Source organism: Scardinius erythrophthalmus (genome assembly GCF_964197995.2).
Source record: "Scardinius erythrophthalmus genome assembly, chromosome: 1".
Taxonomy (NCBI): Eukaryota; Metazoa; Chordata; class Actinopteri; order Cypriniformes; family Leuciscidae; genus Scardinius; species Scardinius erythrophthalmus.
The window spans coordinates 20,811,828-20,832,885 of record NC_138221.1 but is presented as its reverse complement, the minus strand read 5'-3'; the positions used below and the strand labels follow the sequence as shown (position 1 = coordinate 20,832,885).

Below are 21,058 nucleotides of genomic sequence, written 5' to 3'. Positions count from 1 at the left end.
ATCGGGACTACCGGGAGATTCCATCTTTTACTTTATTATTTTTTTTTATTATTGTCTTTACGGCCCATAAAACTCGTACATCGGCGGCCCATTCGTTTTATTTTGTTTTGCTTAATTGGCGGCGCTGGGTTAGTGCCGGCCGGTGTAATGCATTGGTAAAAAAAAAAAAAAAAAAAGATCAGCGTTAGTTTTTTATTTCGTTTTCTCACAGACCGGCCCATGAAACACGTAGATCAGCGGCCCATTGGTTCTTTTCTTGATTGACACTGGGCTGGCCCAATCACATCTTTAAACACTCCCCCTTTGGGCTCTGAGCGAGCGTGCAGTTTCAGTGTGTATCTGTCTGAAAAATAGTCTGATGGAGAGATGGAGAAGAAACGCAAGGAATGAGCAGAGAAAATAGCGTGAAAAACAGATACAGGCCTTTAAGCAGACGCTGTAAAAAATGTGTCAAAATTTTCTGCAGCAGCAGGACCTTTATCAGCTCCAGTGATGATGAAGATGATGATAGTGAGGAGGATCAGAGTGAGTGTAGAGTCCGCGGTAAGCAGAACTACTTTCAAAACACTTAGGCTAGAGTGTATATATGAACCCCTTACCCTGTTACGCGTTATTTCCACATCTGCATAGTTGACGATTACCGCAATTTACTAGAAATTTTATGACACGCGTTTATAAACCATGTTTTCCGCCAAAATAAAAGCTTGATGCAGTTTCCGCCAGAATAAAAGCTCATGTGCTTATCTCTTTCAAGTAGGCCTATAGAAATTAGTACAAAACTAATTATGAAAGTTTCCATTATTTTAAAGGTGTATTTATATGGCTATTACTGTCATTGTAACTATTATTATGTAGTAGTGTAATGTAAGGCTGTCAATCTTCCTCTATAATACTAGGCTATTCGAATTCCATTCCTTATTTTATTTAATATTCGAATATGTCTTTGTTTAGAAAGAAACAAGAAGGTCCACCCACCACAGTTTTACTAAAAGTTCTGTGAGAAATACTGGTATTGCTATGCCAATGCAGCTTATGTCTTGTTTTTTGGATTCATCACTGATTGCTATATAGTGCAAGCTGGGTGCTGTTTATGATCATATGTAGTGGGCCAGCCTGGACCAAAATGCCAGTGCCGATTTTTTGTCCCAGTCCAGCCCTGATTGTGCGTCTTTCCTGGTGTCTTTCTACTGAAATAAACATTCAGTGCAGCAGCAGCGAGCATGAGGAGAATATGTTAAGTTCATTCAGACCTGAGCGATTTTGTGTTTCGTTTGTGTGTTGTTTGGTGAAATCACATTACATTCTAACATTGCAACATTACAATCTGAAAACAAAATAATGTTTTTTTTTAAAGAAGTAGTTAAATTTACTAAACTTAAAATGAAAATAAATAAATAAAAACTGATTTAATAAAAATACACTTTCACATTTATGTTCACCAACAACAACAAATGTTTTAGCAAAATATAATTTAGTGTTAATGTATGTTTTAGTCAGAATTATTGTGCTCCTACTCTATTGCGTCTGTCCGGCACGCATGCACGAGGCGGCGCTTGTTCACGGAAGTTTAGCCTGCAGAAGGCTTGTCCACTCATGACAGAAAAATGGAAATATTTGCTTGACTTTCTAACATTTACAGATGGAGAATATGTCAGTGGAATGTAACTTATGCACTGAGGACATTTTTGGATGTCACTTCAGCTTAAAGATTATTAATAGAGGCATATTTTTTTCCACAAATCACTGCACAAGTGAAGTTTAGGTATGATGATGAAAGGACGTAGAGAATGCATTGCAGTCCCTGCAGTTAAAAAAAAAAATATTTGTTTGGAAGTCTATGGTAACACTGGGCGATTCTCGGCCAGAGTGAAATCGCCCAAAAAGAAGCGGTACTCTACAGAACACGACTTGGTGCTGATTGGACTACATCCAGAGGCAGAACAACAGTGACTGCTGGCGTAACTCTGTGGTTGAATGTGAATGTGATTGAAAAAGTCCCTTTCACACTTTGGTGGTGCGTTGCCCAATCGCCCTAATGAAGAAACAGACCCTGGGATTGATCTCAAGTGTTGCTGTTGCCATTTTTATGTTTACATTTATGCCTTTGTATATTTTTCATTTACCGCACTATGCATCCTCGGGGAAATGATAAATGCATAGTACCGTACTGCTAGCATAGTACTGACATTTATTTTAGGCAGATTACATTTACTTATTAAAATTGATGTCTATCCTAACACTTTATATTGCCCTTGTAGTTTCTGTAGACATAAATCTGTAACATGTTAATGATGGAATTGCTTTATTGCAATTAATAGTTCCCTTTCAGTCGAGAACATCAGACGTAGTCGACGTCGACTGAATGGGATCATGCCAGGGAGCCAATTGTCTTTGAGCGTGCGAGCACGAGAAAATTAAAATTTTGCGTGCGTGATTTGCATCAAACTCTCCCTCCGCCCCGCGGAGCGGGTATAAGTACGGAAGTGGATGCACGCACTAGTTGCTTTTTGCTTCGGAGCCGTTCGATGGTGTCTGAAGAGTGTTCTGAGTTTATTCTACGAGTGAGTGTGTTGGTGTTCTTCTGGAAAGACTCTCCCAGTGCTGGTGGTTTCTACAGTGCGATGCAGTGGTGGTCACGAGCTTTGAGCTCTCAACTGCTGTTTTAACAGCAACCAAGTATTTGTATGTTTGTGTTGACGGTAGGGATGGGACAATTACCGGTTTCACTATAAACCACGATAAAATGTACTGACGGTTAGTAATATCGTTTAAATTTAATTATCATTAAAACCGTGTTTGATTATCGCAATTTTAGATGCTGTTCAGCTAGCAACAGTCTAACGCAGGCGCAGTGCGCAATGTTATTTTTTTATTACACAAGATTTGTCTTGTGTGACCAATAAAATCTCGTGGAACTACCAGTTCATTTGCACTGTCTTGAATTCTTCATCTGGGCAGACTTCAAACTCTCTGACAGACGTTACAACATGTATCACAACGGACGCGCTAAAAAGTTTGGGAACCCCTGCGCTATACAACAGTCGGTGATGGTGTTTTCTCTCAGTTAAGCACACTCTTCACATACATGTCGAAGAGCGAATGTTAAAAGGGAAAAGAAAACACTCTAAACATGCTACAAATCAAAGTGGAAGTAAACGCATTATAATAAAAAAACTGTCAGCAGTAGAGCAGTCATCTTCCTCTTTGCGTGATAAATCTCACTCTCACTGTGCGTGCGCGCTCACATAAAAACAGCATGCATACTAGTGCTGCACGATTAATCGTATCGCAATCGCAATGTCAAGCCTACGCGGTTATATGATGCAAAATGCTGCGATTTTATATTAAATAAACAAATTAACGCTGTTAACGCACTTATTAATGCAAATGCGTTTAAACCATTCATGCGCGATAAGACATAAAATAACGAGCTGCCTGTGAATGTCCTCCTGACACACACACACACACACAGATAGACGCGCGCCAGTATCAAGTTCTCTTTCGCGGTAGAACGAACACACATGTATGCCAAAATGAACGCACTGACTGTGACAGACAGAAAGACTCGCGCTAATATCGTGCGTGCGCACAAAACAGCATGACAGAATACAGTTCTCTTTCGAGCTTGAACGAACAATAACACACAATTATGCCAAAATGTCTTTTTGTCGAGTGTCTTCATAACATAAGAGTAGTCTTATGATGAACACGAAGAGTTGTGATGACTCGTGAAAGAATGAGGCGCGTGTGAGATCCGCGTCTCTGACAGCGGCTGGTCTTAAAGGGACAGTACACAGTAGCCACTAATTACATCTGTCGCTTCTTCTTTTCTTTTTTTCTTTTTCTATTTTTTTTATTATTATTATTTTTCTTTACCCCTGACATGTATGGTTATATGTACTCTTGTATGTAAATTATGTTTTGTTCTTGTTAAAATGCACAAAAAAAAAAAATCTGTCGCTAAAGTTAATCAAAGAACAAAGGGAACAGAGAAAAACACTCACTGCTCTTGACTAAAGAACTTTTTTCTTTAGGCTGATTATCACTAATCTGTGTGTGCGTTTATTTTCCTTGAGAACCAAGCAAGTTGACTCATGAAACCATTTGTTTATTATATCGCATATCGCAATCGTAATCGCAATATTGACCTCAATTATCGCAATATGACATTTTCCCCAAATCGTGCAGCACTAATGCATACAATAACGTACGCCATAGAAGAAGTTATCTTAAAGGCACATCCACATTCATGTCATGAACACTACTTAACACTAGGCGGCCATTACAATGGATGTGCGCGGTGTTATAATGCGTTGCTATTGACGACCGTCATTATAAGGAAGGAAATTTGCTTTAAAAAGTGCATAGAGCTGCTTGTTTTATTTGTTGATTTTCAAATATAAAACTTGTTGAAATGTCTTCAGTGTGAGCATCAACTCTTTTTGAACACTTTCATCTCGTTTAACAAAACCGTGATAATATTGATAATCGCGATAAATTTGGTCACTATAATCGTGATATTAAATTTTCATACCATCCCATCCCTAGTTGACAGTCGGTTGAGGGCGAGAAAGTGAGTGCTTCACTGTCTCAGTTCGCTGAGATAGTTTTGCTGCGGTCATTCCCTGTGTGCTGGTGACGGGACCCATTTCTAAAATTTTTTTTATTATTATTATTTTTCTTTACCCCTGACATGTATGGTTATATGTACTCTTGTATGTAAATTATGTTTTGTTCTTGTTAAAATGCACAAAAAAAAAAAATCTGTCGCTAAAGTTAATCAAAGAACAAAGGGAACAGAGAAAAACACTCACTGCTCTTGACTAAAGAACTTTTTTCTTTAGGCTGATTATCACTAATCTGTGTGTGCGTTTATTTTCCTTGAGAACCAAGCAAGTTGACTCATGAAACCATTTGTTTATTATATCGCATATCGCAATCGTAATCGCAATATTGACCTCAATTATCGCAATATGACATTTTCCCCAAATCGTGCAGCACTAATGCATACAATAACGTACGCCATAGAAGAAGTTATCTTAAAGGCACATCCACATTCATGTCATGAACACTACTTAACACTAGGCGGCCATTACAATGGATGTGCGCGGTGTTATAATGCGTTGCTATTGACGACCGTCATTATAAGGAAGGAAATTTGCTTTAAAAAGTGCATAGAGCTGCTTGTTTTATTTGTTGATTTTCAAATATAAAACTTGTTGAAATGTCTTCAGTGTGAGCATCAACTCTTTTTGAACACTTTCATCTCGTTTAACAAAACCGTGATAATATTGATAATCGCGATAAATTTGGTCACTATAATCGTGATATTAAATTTTCATACCATCCCATCCCTAGTTGACAGTCGGTTGAGGGCGAGAAAGTGAGTGCTTCACTGTCTCAGTTCGCTGAGATAGTTTTGCTGCGGTCATTCCCTGTGTGCTGGTGACGGGACCCATTTCTAAAAGACCAAACACGGGTGTGAGTGCGTCTTTTTCAAGATGCCATTCCATCCGTGTGTTTCTGGGTGCAGTAAGGCTCTGTCCCCCTCTGACGGTCACGAAAGCTGTATCACGTGTCTGGGCTTGCAGCACACTGAGGCAGCTTTGGTGGATGACTCATGTTCCCATTGCGGGAAAATGACCATCTCGATGTTGAGGTCGAGACTCGCCTTCGTTCGCGAAGGTGCAGTCCCCATCCCCAGGCCCCGCTCTAGTGTTGCTTCTGGTTTACCTTCCCAGAAGAAACCTGGCTGTCTGGATTGGGTGACTTGAGGATTACGGTGAGGGGTAATCCACCCGGCAAAGCCCTGTGCATGAGCGTGCTTTCGGTGCCCCTCCAGAGGACAGGATGTCTGTCGCAGCATCGGAAGTGTAGCTGGCCTCTGGAGATGACAAACTGGCTGCGCTGCCTCCCTCTAGGAGACCAGCGTTGCCCGAGCCGGATCCAGGGATGTCAGCTATGGTGAAAAGGGCTGGCTAGGCGGTAGGGCTCGAGTGGAATGAACCACCGTGTCCCGAGCCATCTCGTTTGGATGATTGGTTTCTCGGAGCGGGCCGGTCTGGTTCTCAGCCCGCCGCTCCGGTACCATTCTTTCCTGAAGTGCATGAGGAGTTGACGAAGGCATGGATGGCACCTTTCTCTGCCAGAAATGCCTGAGTAGCTTCTCCACCCTTACTACCCTTGATGGAGGAGTGGCTAAGGGTTATGACTTGCCCCCTTCGGTGAAGCAGTCAGTCGCGATGCAGCTGTGTCCGGTGACCGCTGCCTCTTGGAGTGGGAATCCTCGTCTCCCCTCTAGGGCCTGTAAGTTTTCGTCCGCTCTGACGGGCAAGGCTTACAGAGCCTGGGGGCAAGCTGCTTCTTCTCTGCATGCCATGACGCTTCTGCAGGTCCATCAGGCCCAGGCGATAATGAACATGCACGAGGGTAGTCCAGACCGTGAGCTCATGGGTGATCTCCGCACTGCCACCGATCTTGCCCTCCGGGGTACAAAGGTTGCAGCTAGCGTGATCGGTCTGGCGATGTCCACCCTGGTGGTCCCGGAGCGCCTTCTCTGGCTCAACCCGGCGGACATGAGAGAGGCGGACAAGGTTCGGTTCCTGGACTCTCCCATTTCCTAGGTTGGACTATTTGGTGATGAGGTAGAGAGCTTCACCCAGCAGTTCTCTGCCGTCCAATGGCCCACTGCTGCTTCCACCTGGTCGTCGGCGGTAGATCCTCCGCCTGCTCGTTGCTGAGGGCGTCTGCCTGCAGCCTCCCCAGCTCCCGCTGGACCACCGCAGCAGCCTCCACCCAGGTTTCAGCGTGGAGCCGGCCGCAGGAGGGGCGCCCCGTCCGCTTCAGGCGCTGCCAAGCCAGGTGGCAAGCGACAGTGGAAATGCTGACCTGAACGGACCTCTCAAGGATGGAGGATCGCTCTGGGGGATGGTCACCGATCCACCTCCTTCATTGGGTGGAGGGCCGGGTGAAGCTTTTTTGTTTTTGTGTGTTTGTTCCGCCGCTGGCTCAAAGAAAGAGAATTCTATCCCAGGGTCCTAAGAGGGCTAGTCTGATGGTGTGTGTGACCCTGTATAGCCTTACACTCCTCAGCCCCCTCTTTTCGCCAGCTGGCAGCAGGATGCGTTGAGGACCCGGTTATCCGCCTTCTCATGCTTCCCCTACCACCCACTAGAGTCAGGTAAGTGTTGCACTGCAAACTCAGATCTCGCTTCGGGCCGCCTTTGGGCCTCTCGAGCCGGATCCCTGTCCTCCACTTCGCTGCCCTACCACAGGTATGTCTGTGGTTCCTGGCCCCTGGTTCGGAATTGTCAAAGTCTAAGACGCTTCCAACCGATGCCCACCTTGGCTTCACGGTACCTTCAGACCCGGCTTGCGATTCATTTCGCTTGGCTTCCACCAGGCTCAGTGATATTCATTATACCTAGGTATTTGACAAAAATGCTCTTTTAAGAGAGTTTTAGTGAGTTTCATCATACCTAGGTGTTGAGGAGAGCTCCTGTCCTGTGTGTGTGCCCCGCAGTCCTACTGGCGAAGGATGCGTGCTAACCTTCCCTCCAGCCAGTATGGAGTCTGGCTTCAGAGTCTGTACTTCATTATATCCTTACTATGTGGTGGGTTATGACCTTCTTGGTTCCGTGTCAACTAGAACGTCCCTTTTTCGAAAGCCTCCATTTGCCTGTTGATACAGACCTGCATTTTCAATGCCCGGTCCCAAGTTTGGTCTGCAGCGTTCGAACTGAAAGACGTGTTTTTTCAGATCTCTATCCTTCCACTCAACAGACTACTCTGTTCGGATGTTTGAAGGCACAAAGTATCAGTACATGGTCCTACCCTTCGAGTGCTCAATAGCCAGTGAGGGTCTTCAGGTCAACTGGGAAAGTTATCTCGCCCTAGTGCAGAGTTTCGCTTTTCTAGTTTGGGGGTGGTCTCGGTCTAGCACATATCTCACTCGAGACGTGCCAGTTCAGTGCTGTATAGAAGTGAGAAAGGGTCCACTGAAACTGTCAGAGGCTCCTGGGGCATATGGCAGATGCAGCCGCACGGCTTCCTCCATATGAGACCGCTTCAGCACTAGCTTGATGGCCGAGTCCTTGAGGTGGCCATGGCACAGCAACATCAAATCAAATCAAACTTTATTTCTATAGCACTTTACAGCAGCCACCAGGTGTCCAAAGTGCTTCACATCAAGTACAAATAAACAAACACCACGTTTAACAACAAAGAAAAAGAATCATAAGAAAACATGAAGCATGAAGCATAAAACAGTAAGCTATACATAGTTACTTTAAAACATCAGAGGGACTGGCATGCTGGAACATGCTTCACTGGCCTGTTGCCAGTCCCTCAGCCCATAGCCAAAAGCATGGCTGAGGGGCCACGTATAAAGGGCATGCAGTAACAGAACTCTGGGTGCCTCTGACTGCATTGACATTCATTGCCTCTAGTTGCGTTCAGTCCCTCGCTTCGAGACACCTCTGCTCAGCGAGCTTGTACTGTTCCGACATTGCGACCGTCGAGCCGCGCTCCTCTTGCATGTTGCAACTCGCCCGCGTGGCGGCTTCTAAGTTCACTCCTATTCCACCTGCTCACTCGTGCCGCTCACATGCCTCACGACAGCCTTTTGGTCTGGATAGTGGATACAGTGGAGACTCCTTCCCCAGCTAACCAGCTGTTTGGACCACTTCGGGGCCGCACAGCTAAGTCTGATTGCCCCTCCAAATTCGTCCTACGTGTCCTCCGTAGAAATGCATTCCCCAGTGAGCCGCCTTGCACTATGGTGCTAAAATCAGGAAGAGAACAAATTCAGTGATCTTCATCACGCTCAGGTGTTGAGCAGAAATGCTCCTGAAGCTCAGTGAATTCCTTCACACTCTTTTGTGCAATGGAGAAGGTCTTGTTAGTTGCCCCTCATTGGCCAACCAACCTTCTCCTCTCGTCAGCCTTCCTAACACCTTATTCTGAGCATATTCTCAGGGATGGGGCACGATGGCATCTGCGTCTATACCTTGGAAAGTTCCAGGTCTGGTTCTAGTAAGAACGGAAACACGAAGCTGGTGTGCACATCCCAAACACCCAGATTGGGCTCAGGTGCAGGACAACTGAGTGATATAAACAAAAATAAAGAAGTGTGAAGTCCGCACACTGACGTTAACTGCTTCCAAATGGATTTTATTAAGCAAGGCAACGTTTCGACCCTCAGGTCTTCATCAGGCACAATATCAGTGTGAAGTAAAAACAACCTAAAATAGACACAGGTAAATGATTAAGTCTATTCACTAAAGGGATAGTGTCAAAAAAAAATAAAAAAAATAAAAAAAATTGTCTCAACAGATAAGATAAGTCACTATAAAAAAGGCTTAATATCAAAATCCTCATTCAACCCTGAAGGTGACAAAGTACTTTTTTTTTTTTTTGACACTATCCCTTTAGTGAATAGACTTAATCATTTATTATTATTATTATTATTTTTTTTAATTTTTTTTTTATTTATTTTTTTACATGATCTGTACTTGTCACATGATCTGTATTTGTCACATGATCTGTACTTGTTACATGTTTCTCTGTGTGTGTGCCCAATTAGGGTGATCACCTGTGTCTATTTCAGGTTGTTTTTACTTCACACTGATATTGTGCCTGATGAAGACCTGAGGGTCGAAACGTTGCCTTGCTTAATAAAATCCATTTGGAAGCAGTTAACGTCAGTGTGCGGACTTCACACTTCTTTATTCTAGTAAGAACGGGACACGGAGGTTTTGGTCTACCACAAGAATTGTTATGCAGTAGAGACCATCACTTCTATGAGCACCCTGTATAAAGATGCTTGCTCCTCTAATAGAAGTCAAACCTGTTCGCTGAATTGAGTCTTCTCTCCGTAAGGAGATCCCGAAGGTGTTCGATCTCTCCTTTTACTCCCTTTTGCTCCCAACTGCTTGTGGTTGGAGTGTGGGCTGTCCCCTCCACCTCAAGATGTTGTGGCTTCTACATTGCGTACATTATGTGGCTCTGGATTCAAATCCAAATGGAGTATGGTTTGGTCGTCAGGTCCCTGAGGTGAGCAAGGAGTTAAATATAACACCTTGTCTCCCCTCCTTACCCTCTTGGGATTTTTCTCTTGTGCTACTGCACTGCAGAGACTGCCCCTGAGCCATCACAGACAGTGAGTTAAAAATTCTGTTTTTTAACTGTTCCCCTGCTCGCATTGTCTCCACTAGAGGGTAGGGACTTGCTAACTTTTAGTCAATGAGTTGTGCCTGGAATTCGGCCGGCTAACTCTCACAAGTTGAGACCCCGGTTTTAATATGTGCCTAAGGTTCCTACCTCTTTTACGGGACCTGGTGGTGAGCCTGCAAGCGCTGCCCCGGAGGAGGCAGACCCAGCCCTGGCTTTCACTAGCAAGCCTAGACCTTAGACCAGCTCTATCTGTTATGGAAACCAGCAGAAGGGAAGGCTGTTTCCAAGCAGAGGTTGGCCCACTTCAAAGTGGTTAACTTCGTCTTGGTGAGAAATCCCAAGATGCACGTGCCCACCTGGGCGGTGAGCTCCTCCTAAGTGGGAGCAAATTTTTCATTTGCTCGTGCTCGCACGCTCGAAGACAATTGGCTCCCTGGCGTGATCCCATTCAGTCGACGTCGACTACATCCTCCGTTCCCTCCTTCAGGGAACGGTGGGTTGCATACGCAACCAGGACGTTATTATTAAGTCAAACTATATTAGATTCACATATTATGGTGTTGTAGTTATTTGCCTGTAGAGATTAATAAATATTTAATTATTTATTATTGATGATATGAACCATGTTATATTGTTATCTTATTATATATATATATATATATATATATATATATATATATATATATATATATATATATATATATATAGGATTTTGGCAGATCAGCTCCTCCCACAGCAGTCACACCATCAGTGAAGCTCCTCCATCTGCAATTCTCCAATAAATGCTGGAATATTCCCATCGGCTGGCTACAAGTGAAGACGAGCAGCAATGCATCAAGAGTCTGCTCAAGAGATGAAATCTGTAAAGACTGAATTTATTAAAGAGGACAGTGAGAACATGAGTGATCCAGAACCCTGCAGAATGAAACACACTGAAGATCCTGAAGAACAAAGAGGTTAGTGTTTATTCTTCATTAAATCGTGAGCTGAAGAACATTCATGTTAGAAACATTCAAGCACTTCATCACATTTAGAAACAGTTCAATTATAGCTGCAAAAGTTTTTTTTTTTTTCTTTTTTTTTTTTTTTTTTACAAATGGTCAGTAAAGGGAGGTTTTATATTGATTGTTAACATCAGGTCAAACTAAATTTAAATATTTTAACTGTTTTTTTTTACATTTGTTATATGGTTTACAATTTGTAACAATTAAATCAGAACTTTGACCTGAATTTTGTGCGTATTTTTACAAACATGTATAACAAATAATTATTATATTTCAGACCTGATGGAAGTGAAGGAGGAGAGTGAAGAACTGAGTAAAGTGAAGGAGGAGAGTGAAGAACTGAGTGAAGTGGAGGAGAAACATCATGTCAAACCTGGAGAAAAACCTTTGAGTCGCGCAAAGACTAAAAAGACATTTTTAAAGAAAAGAAAAGTCAAGAAATCTTTCACCTGCACTCAGTGTGGAAAGAGTATCACAACCAAACAAAGTCTTGAGATTCACATGAGAGTTCATACTGGAGAGAAGCCGTTCACATGTGATCAATGTGAAAAGAGTTTCACAACCAAACAAGGTCTTGAGCGTCACATGAGAGTTCATACTGGAGAGAAGCCACATGTATGCAAACATTGTGGGAATAGTTTCAGTCAATCATCATACTTTGATGTTCACATGAGAATTCACACCGGAGAAAAGCCGTTCATGTGTGAACAGTGTGAAAAGAGATTCCCAGACAAAAAATCTCTTAAGATTCACATGAGAGTTCATACAGGAGAGAAGCCACATGTATGCAATCAATGTGGGAATAGTTTCAGTCAATTATCAGCCCTTAAGAAACACATGATGATCCACACCGGAGAGAAGCCGTTCACATGCCTTCAGTGTGGGAATAGTTTCAGTCAATCATCACACCTTAATTTTCACATGATGATCCACACCGGAGAGAAGCCGTTCACATGTGATCAGTGCGGCAAAACATTTATCTGGGCATCAAACCTGAAGAGACACCTGACAGTTCATACAAAGGAGAAGCCACATTCATGTTCTGAATGTGGAAAGAGTTTTTCAGTGCTGCAAACTTTACAAACACATCAGAAAATACACACTGGTGTGAGAGAGTACATGTGCTTTGAGTGTGAGAAGACTTTTATTTCAATGAACTGTTTAAAACTGCACCAGAGGATCCACACTGGAGAAAAACCTTACAAGTGTTCACACTGTGACAAAAGATTCAGTTATTCATCATCTCTGAAAACCCATGAGAGGATCCACACTGGAGAGAAGCCACACACGTGTGATCAGTGTGGAAAGAGTTTCTCTTTTAAAACTCATCTGAAGCGACACATGAAGATCCATGCAGTGGAGAAACTACATCACCGCAGTCTGAGATCACAGTAAGTAGTTCATCTTTATGTGCTGAGAAACAAAAGCTGCTTTTCCACCTTCGGAAAAGGTACCAGTTGTGTTTCAACGCAATTACAAACCGTTCTCGGCCCTGAATTCTCAGCACACTTGGCTAACCGTGCCGAACCGTGATGGCAGTGTGTGTACTAGTGGTGGAAATTTTTTATTCTTTCCAGAGAATCATTCATTTTCAGTTCGTTCACCAAAATAATTTGTTCATTGATTTGTTCAGTAACAATTTCTTCATATTACATAAATACCAGCAGGTGGCGAAAAATAGTGTCTTGTGTTATGTCTTTAGTCAACGAACATATTTAGCCTACTTGTAACAAAAAAAAAATGTTTTTCTTAAATGTGTGCCTATTTTACTCATTAAATTAATAAAATAAGTCAAAATTAGTGGTTCAGAATCAGATGACCAAAGCACAAAGGTTTTCTTGCATAATTAACATTTTAATTGTTTGGTCAGACATTTACACATTCATAAATCTGGGATTGTGTTAAACGCTGAGTCATGTTCTATGTTAAATACGAATATATAAAAAATCGAATGTGCACAGTATCTATAACTGTGCTTTGCATCTGCTTTCTGCTGATTGCTGAATGAGATTGACTCACATGCTAAATGACCGACCTACCGGGTACTCTTTCATTCATTTCATTCATGAACAAAATGTACCAGTTCTTCAGATTTAGATCTCTCTCTCGTTCAGACTCTAAACAGAGTAATCTTGTTCAGTGATGGGCATATTGGTTCAGTAGATCCAACCAATTACAAGCCCTACACATCCTGAACTGAAATGCAATTGGCTGACGTTACGCAAATGAGACATAACCAATACTGTAAATTTGTTTTAGAGTTTGTTTTACAGTTTTTAGAGAAGTGCATGACATGAATCAAACATAATTAATTCATTTTTGATAAATAAAAAATGAACACAAAACACCAGTGCTTAGTAGGGGTGCAACGGTACAGATAGCCCACGGTATGGTCCGTACCTCGGTTTTTGGGCCACGGTCTCGGTTCGGTTTCGGTACATGTTTTGTGCAGAAAGAGACTGCTATTTCATCCCAAAAATGAGCATAAACAGAATGCCACAGTAGAAAGAACATCAATGTATGGAATAAATTAACACTCTAGTCTGTACTGAACAACAATAAGTAATACAACATCTTCAACTATCACTTATATGAAATACAAACAAACACACTTCAAAATATTCAAGTGGATCCCAATTCCAAACCTTGATAACTGGTATATGAAGTGATCAATGTGAAAGAAAAAGTGCACTTTTACCTTTTACATACACAAATTAGCTTGTGCTTTTAATAAAGCTTGTGCTTTTAATAAAAAAAAGCAGAGCAAAATAATATAATAAAAAAATACTGCATTCAGGATACAAAGTGCAATGTTATTTACTCATCCACTATTGAGAGATTCTTGTGCAAAAAGATGAGTCTATCAACACTGTCTAGTGCAAGGCGAGACCAGTTGGCACTAACGATGTCCCCAGCAGTGGAGAAAATTCTCAACTTTTCAGAATGCCGCAAGCGCACCGTAGGTCACGTGACAAGAACCAACCAGGGGTGCGTTCAGATGGGCTCTGGTGCGTTTCCCGAAAGCATCGTTGGCAATCAAGTAATCAAGGCAAAGTGTAATCAAGTGATGTCAATTCCAGCGTTATGGACATTTGCAGTAAAAACTTGAAATATAAATGATCCGAAAATGCATTTAATACCAATATATTGAAACAGTTTATAGGCTATATCCATATACTCCCTTCATAAAGGAGTCCAAACATTAGAAAAATATCAGTCTACACATGTGTTTTATATTCTACACATGACGTGGACGTGACACAAAAAATCTTTAACTTTTAGGTGACAAAATGTTTTTTTGTAGTGAATTACACTGCGCAAACCAAAAGTAATACTACCCACCGGATCAAGAAGGGTTGGCGCTCCACAGAACAGAACATATTCATTATTTTTTATTTATCATGTTCGTATTTATGAGGAAAAAACAATGTTACGGACGTGAGCGCACGTCAAAGCGGCACTAAAGACTGCTTTAAAACTTTCACTGAGACCTCAAACAGAAAACACAAAGCCTTTCTTTAAAATTCATTTAGTTTTGTATTAATTGTATCTTAATTTTAAACAATGTTTCATCAACCAATTGCCTGGATTTAATAAATAAGAATTGGATATAGCAGACAATAGATAATCACGACACGGAGGCGCCAGTGCGTGAAACGGAGCTCCTCTCTTAAATGAACCAAAACTCAGAGTATAAGGTAGCCTACTTGCCTCACAGACCTTAGAAATATATAGAAAGCTTGAAATGTCGTCTTTTAAACAGAACAATTCAAAACGAAAGAAAGCAGACTGCTGCCTGTGTAATCTGTATGAAATGCAGATATGAAATTTTTTTCAATCCCTGTTTTGGCAGGGGGTAAAACTGATCAGAAAATGTAACGAAAATGTAACGAAACGTTGTAGAAATATAGTGGAGTAAATATAATAATTGCTGCAAAATGTAACGAAGTAAAAGTCAAAAGTAGCCTATGCACTTGAAGTAAAGTACAGATACGGGAAAAATGTACTTAAGTACAGTAACAAAGTATTTGTATTTCGTTACATTCCACCACTGCTGATGAACAGTAATGTAAATGCTAAATGTCCTAATACCTGTTGATACTACAACAATGCAAAGTATGCTCTTAACCTTGCAGTTTTTCACATATCATGTAAGACTCAATTTCTCCATTTCTTTGCACAAAACTCTCCAGAAGAATGCCATTTAATGTTTTTTTTTCCCAAAAAAATTCCCGGGGGGCATACCCCCTGACCCCCCTAGGGAGAGCCCCCCCCCCATAAGAAATCCCAATTTAACCCCTGCTGACCAGGATCTGGGTAACACAAAAACTACCCAAACACTGGGTTGTTACATCTGACCCAGGATCTGAGGTACACAAAAACTACCCAAACTTTGAAAAAAAAAAAAAAAACCCAAAAAATGGACCTAAAAGGCTCAACCCAGGAATTGGTTAGAAAGAAATAACGTTCAAAACGTCACACTCTGGTCAGAACAGTGTAAATGCCACAAAAACTGAGGCCAAACATGCATAAAAACACCTTTTACATGCTATTGAAGGTAATCAATCAAATGCAATCAACAATATGTGGGTTTTAATACATTTTAAGGGCTTGTTTCGTTTGTTCCATGGATTGCTCAGCTAAACAGGCGAATAAAAGACTATTAACTACTATTATTTTATTATTATACAAAAGTCTCATTAAAATGTCTACAAATGTTTAAAACTGATCAGAGATCAGGCAAAACCCATAGACACTTGTTCAATGGTTTGCCGCATGATGGGTTCGCAGAGATCATTGACATATAAGTAAGGAATAATTGACGACAGCTCGGTGTGCATTATTTTTCTAATAATTCAACGGCCTGAAGTCAATTATTCCGCTTATACTACAGTTACCACACCTCGAAACATTGTTCAGATTATGTATTTCAAGACGTTTGTAAAGTTTTTGTCATTAAAACGCTCTTGTATGTAGAACTAATTTCTTACGCATCTAATCCAATGCCTCCGTTGCTAATTCCAAAACGTCATTTTAGAGTTAGTAACGGAGGTTTGAGCCACTGATAGCAGACTAATGCTGGGGACACACGACTAGCTGACACATTCTCTGACTGTTTTCATCGACTGCAGCAGATTTTAAAGTCCCCGTGAACCGGAAGTTGCAAACGACTTTTCTCCAGTGTTATGACGTATTTCCCAGTGAAACGGAATATTGAACAGAGGGCAGGGTTTTACTCTAGCGCTCCTCCTCTCCATCTCTGCTCATAGCAGACTAACGGTTTGAGGGGAGTGGTTAAGCGTTGCCCAAACCAATTCCTCAAACCTACGTCATCAGAGAAGGTCCTCCAATGCAGAGGGGAGGGGCATTTTCAGATTTTGATTAAAGATTACCATGGTAAAATTTTTATTATTTTTTTTTATATTTTCTTGCACGGATTAATTGTTCACCACAAGACTAGTAATATGCGCTAACAAAGTAAATAGGGTCAATTTTGATTTCATGGGGACTTTAAACACCGACTTTGAACACAGACTGAACGCGCGTTTGGGCATGATCAGTCATAAATATCAAATTACATTCATAACCGGCCTTAAAGTGTGTCCCCGGCTTTATGCAGTTATTAATGCAGTTATTAGAGAGAGATGTTGCAATAATGAGACAGAAAAGCATGTGCGTCAATATTATTATTTATTTATTAATTCAATTCGTTATAATTAATTTGTTCATTCTTTTTTATATTATTGACAGATGACAGTAGACTAGCCAAATAAATGAAACACAAAGCCATTTTAACAAGTAGGCCTATCAATAATTATTTATCTGTTATATATTATCTGCTATAAAAATCCGTGCTGCAGGACTATCCATTTATTTAGCCTATAGGCCTATTCAGTTTAATTTTCTACTGATTATAGATAGCCTAGGCCTATATACTTTATTTATTAAAATTAAACTGCATGTTTCCATTGATTGTGAAGCTAGACACTGAAAATTGCAGATCAAGCGCATGGGGCTGCATGTTTTTTCTTGTTATGAATTGTATCCTATTTTCCGTTATTACAGTTGACTACGCGAAGTGATATGGAACTGTAATGCGGTCAAGACCTGCCTGGAACTACTTTAGCTGTGCATTTCCCTGAAAATAATGCACACCTTAGAACGTTCTTCAACCAATCAGATTCAAGCATTCAACAGCCCTGTAGTATAAAACATTTTGAAACGGTTATGAGGCAACAAAGCCTCATTTACTGAAATCACGTGACTTTCGCAGGTTGATACACGCTCTGAACCACTGATTTGAAACAAAAGATTCATAAAGGTGTCTGAGCTTCATGAAGAAGTGTTTCGAGATCGCCCATCACTACTTTAACTACATGAGTAAAACATGATTAGCAAGTTGTTTGCTTAAAATAGTCAATTGAATCTCACTTGATTTAATGTTTCTTTTAGACCTGATGGATGTGAACAAGAAAGGAAAAAACAGAAGCCAAAAAATCTGTCTCCTGCCCTCAGTGTAAAAAACGCTTCACATGTAAATCAAGTCTGAAGATTCACATGAGAGTTCACACTGGGAAGAAGCGGCTCAGGCTTTCGCTCTGAAATCACTTCTTCTCACTCTGAAGAAAGACCATTTAACTGTGATCAGTGCAGTAAACCGTTTCATTGAGCTTCAGTCCTGAAGAAACATCTGAAGATTCACACAAAGGAGAAGATTCATTTGTAATATTACAGCAGAAAAGACACGGCGGTGTGTGTTTCAGTGCTGAAGTCCTTTACTACAGAAGATGAACTGAAAGACCACCAGAAAATTCACACTGGAAAAGAAGGCCATAACACTTTTAAGAGAGACGTGAATCTGATATTCATTTTGAACTCGTACTTCATTGTTTTTCATTTAAACATGTAGTTTCTCTTCCACTTCAACTCTTCCATGCAAACACAAGATATACTTTCATGTATCTTTGAAACTGGACACTTTTCTTCTTTTGAGATGCTTTGGCTCTTATAAGTCAGTAAAGAGAGAGATCTGTCTCATTCCTTTTCACTTTTACTTAAAGGGATACTTCAGGATTTAGCATTAAGCTTTGTATTAGTAGAAAACCTGTAGTATTTTCGAATTACTGTGCTTTCCACCCTCATATCCCCCTGAGATGAGAGATTTATGTATTTTTTGTCTGGAAAAAATCCTCCGATGACGCAAAAATCGCCATTTTGCGTCATCTGAGGATTTTTTGGCCAGAGACTAAAGACTACAGCCAGTAGTAGGGGCTGTCCCGCATGTTTTCAACCCGCCCATAGAGGGTGGGATCTCACTCACAGAATGTACACACAGTGTCAGACATCTTTCTTTGGAAGCTAAGCTAGCAGGAGAAAGCTGAGTAGTAGGGGTTGATGTGCGTTTTAAAATTGCTAAGCAAATTCCCCCTCCTCCGTGAGAGATACGAGACTGGTGCGTCTTCAGTAATCACTCCACCGGCCTCGCGCCGTTCTCCTGCACCCCTCAGCCTTGTCCTGCTCACCACAGTAAACATAATGAATGGCGACTGTAGACTGCAAAAGCCGAATCCTCCCGGACATTTTGGGCGATCTCGAAATCCCGGGCAAACTCGTCACAGACACTCACTAGTAGTAGCCTAGCCTTGTTGTTTTCAACTGCGCTGTCTTACCGGTAGGCGTGGCTTGGGAGTGTCCTCGTTGAGCAGCGAAGCAAGTGCATTCTGGGAGTTGTTGTCTTTCATCCACATAACCCAAAAATACATTTTCTGGCTTTTCACAGTCTAGAAAGCTTCAAATTCAAAAATAATTTCACATTTCTTCTACATAAATGACCTATTTTAAATACACATTCATCTTTCCAGAGGTGAAGTATCCCTTTAATGTTTGTAATGTTTGATTCATGTAATTATTGATTAAACTCTTTACTCATTTTATCAACATCTCATTGTTATTGTCCATTTTCTTATTTTCTTGCTGATTCTGCTTGAATCATGAATAATTTTAGCTCTGAAAGTCATGAAGTATCCTGATATGATTGCTTTTTGAGCAATCTGGTCACATTTTGTAGATAATGAATCGATTTTGTAGCATGTGTTTATCTTAACTATTACAGACCTGGGGCCGTATTCACAAAGAATTTTATCTTACCACTAGGAGTACTCCTAAATCACACTAAAAGATTTTCGAGTTTTCTCTTAAAAGTTATTCACAACGCCTTTCAGAGTACTCCTAAATCACACTAAAAGATTTTCGAGTTTTCTCTTAAAAGTTATTCACAACGCCTTTCAGAGTACTCCTAAATCACACTAAAAGATTTTCGAGTTTTCTCTTAAAAGTTATTCACAGCGCCTTTCAGACCTACTCTTAGTAAGGAAAAATGACAACTCCTAAACTATGGAGTGAGTCTTCGTTGCTATGGATGACGTCAATTCTCATGCATGAGCTTCCTCGCAATGATCACGGTGATTGGTTGTTAGATGACAGGGCCATCATGCGGAACATAACACAGACGCACCAAATCAAGGAATTATGACATCTAAATATGTCTGTGTCCTACACAAAATAATAATAGTAATGTCATCGAAATGCATATATAATGACATGTTTGTGCAGGCCCCAGTGAAGTGTTATTCTAAAAAGGCAGAGAGAGAGAGAATCAAGTCGTGAATTAAATTAAATTAAATCAAGGTAGCCTAATACCCTAATGAAAAACGACACTTGCATTAACACTTGCTTGGTTAATTGACATCCTATTAGCCTAAATATACTACTTAAAGCAAGGAAATGTTGCTCCTATTTAAGTAATGTAATAGTTGAATGACGGTGGATTATGAACTCACCAAAACGGAAAAAAAGTCCAACTGGACACAGGATCAGTTACTGCTGCTGGCCCAGTTGGTGCTGGGAAAAAAACATAATAAAAAGGAAATTCGGCACTGGGATATCAAGCAAAACTAAGCGTGAGACATGGGAGAGGATTTGTTTGCTGATCAATGCAGCATTCCCGCTTGTGTTGCGGACCCCGGATGACTGCGAGAGGAGGTGGTATGCGCTACAATCGCAGTCGAGTGTTGAGATTGCAGCTTTTAAACGGGCAAGCATGGCAACAGGTAGGCCTATAATATTAAATATATAATATCATTATTGTTTCATGTAATTCTTAAAACTTCCTGCTTGTCATGAATGTAATGAATTTTGAAACAAATGTCATAAACAATATGCTTACATTAAAGTGTGCTTTTAAGTGTTATGTAGGCAATGCTTTTGAGTTGGTGAAACTTTCCATGTATGTGTTGAGGAGGATCAGCACCTAAGCCACTGAGCCACATTGCATCGGTGGTGTATAGTGTCATTGGGTCAGACACCAGCATAACGGGCCTTGAGGGTGCAACTGATCCGGCAATGCAGCTGCTAATGGAAATAGAGAGGTAGGCTATGTTTATGCAATGATTGCAATACTTGTACATTGTTGGTGATATTTAATGAAGGACATACAATATCATTATGTGTAAATCCACCCACACAAAAAACTGTGTTCACAAATTATATTTTAACAGGCTACAATTTATGGTACAGGCCAAATGGAAACCCAGGTCCTTCAGGTGCAAGTCATCTTCCTATTCCTGGGCGTCTTCCATATGGAAGTAAAATAATCTCAAATGTTTTTGAAACAAAAAGCCTGTTGAATTGCACTACTTGAAAAATAATAGGCAGTGCATTAACCATGCTTGCATTTTAATGCATTGTATTTTTAGGGCTTGCATTTTTATGGGCTGAAATTCAACATGGTTGAATATTTAAGCTGTGAATATTTCAATTAAAAACATTTCAAACACATTTTCATTATTAAAAATTCAATAATCCATATTCACCTTTCATAT

At 40.8% G+C, this 21,058-nt stretch overlaps 1 protein-coding gene across 1 annotated transcript; it reads left to right on the top strand.

The window, feature by feature from the left end:
- The first annotated feature begins 320 nt into the window (after positions 1-320).
- LOC308701859 (uncharacterized protein) lies at positions 321-19,113 on the top strand. Its single transcript, XM_081384328.1, has 4 exons — positions 321-543; positions 10,882-11,129; positions 11,455-12,568; positions 17,631-19,113. The coding sequence occupies exons 2-4, from the start codon at positions 11,003-11,005 to the stop codon at positions 17,725-17,727; spliced, it is 1,338 nt and encodes a 445-aa protein (XP_081240454.1). The 5' UTR covers positions 321-543; positions 10,882-11,002; the 3' UTR covers positions 17,728-19,113.
- The last annotated feature ends 1,945 nt before the right edge of the window (positions 19,114-21,058 follow it).

Excerpts from the sequence above, each read along its gene's own strand:
- LOC308701859 (XM_081384328.1), top strand. The coding sequence starts at position 11,003 with ATGCATCAAGAGTCTGCTCAAGAGATGAAATCTGTAAAGACTGAATTT. Across the intron at positions 11,130-11,454 it reads AGATCCTGAAGAACAAAGAG|ACCTGATGGAAGTGAAGGAG; the intron begins GTTAGTGTTTAT and ends ATTATATTTCAG. Across the intron at positions 12,569-17,630 it reads CACCGCAGTCTGAGATCACA|ACCTGATGGATGTGAACAAG; the intron begins GTAAGTAGTTCA and ends TGTTTCTTTTAG.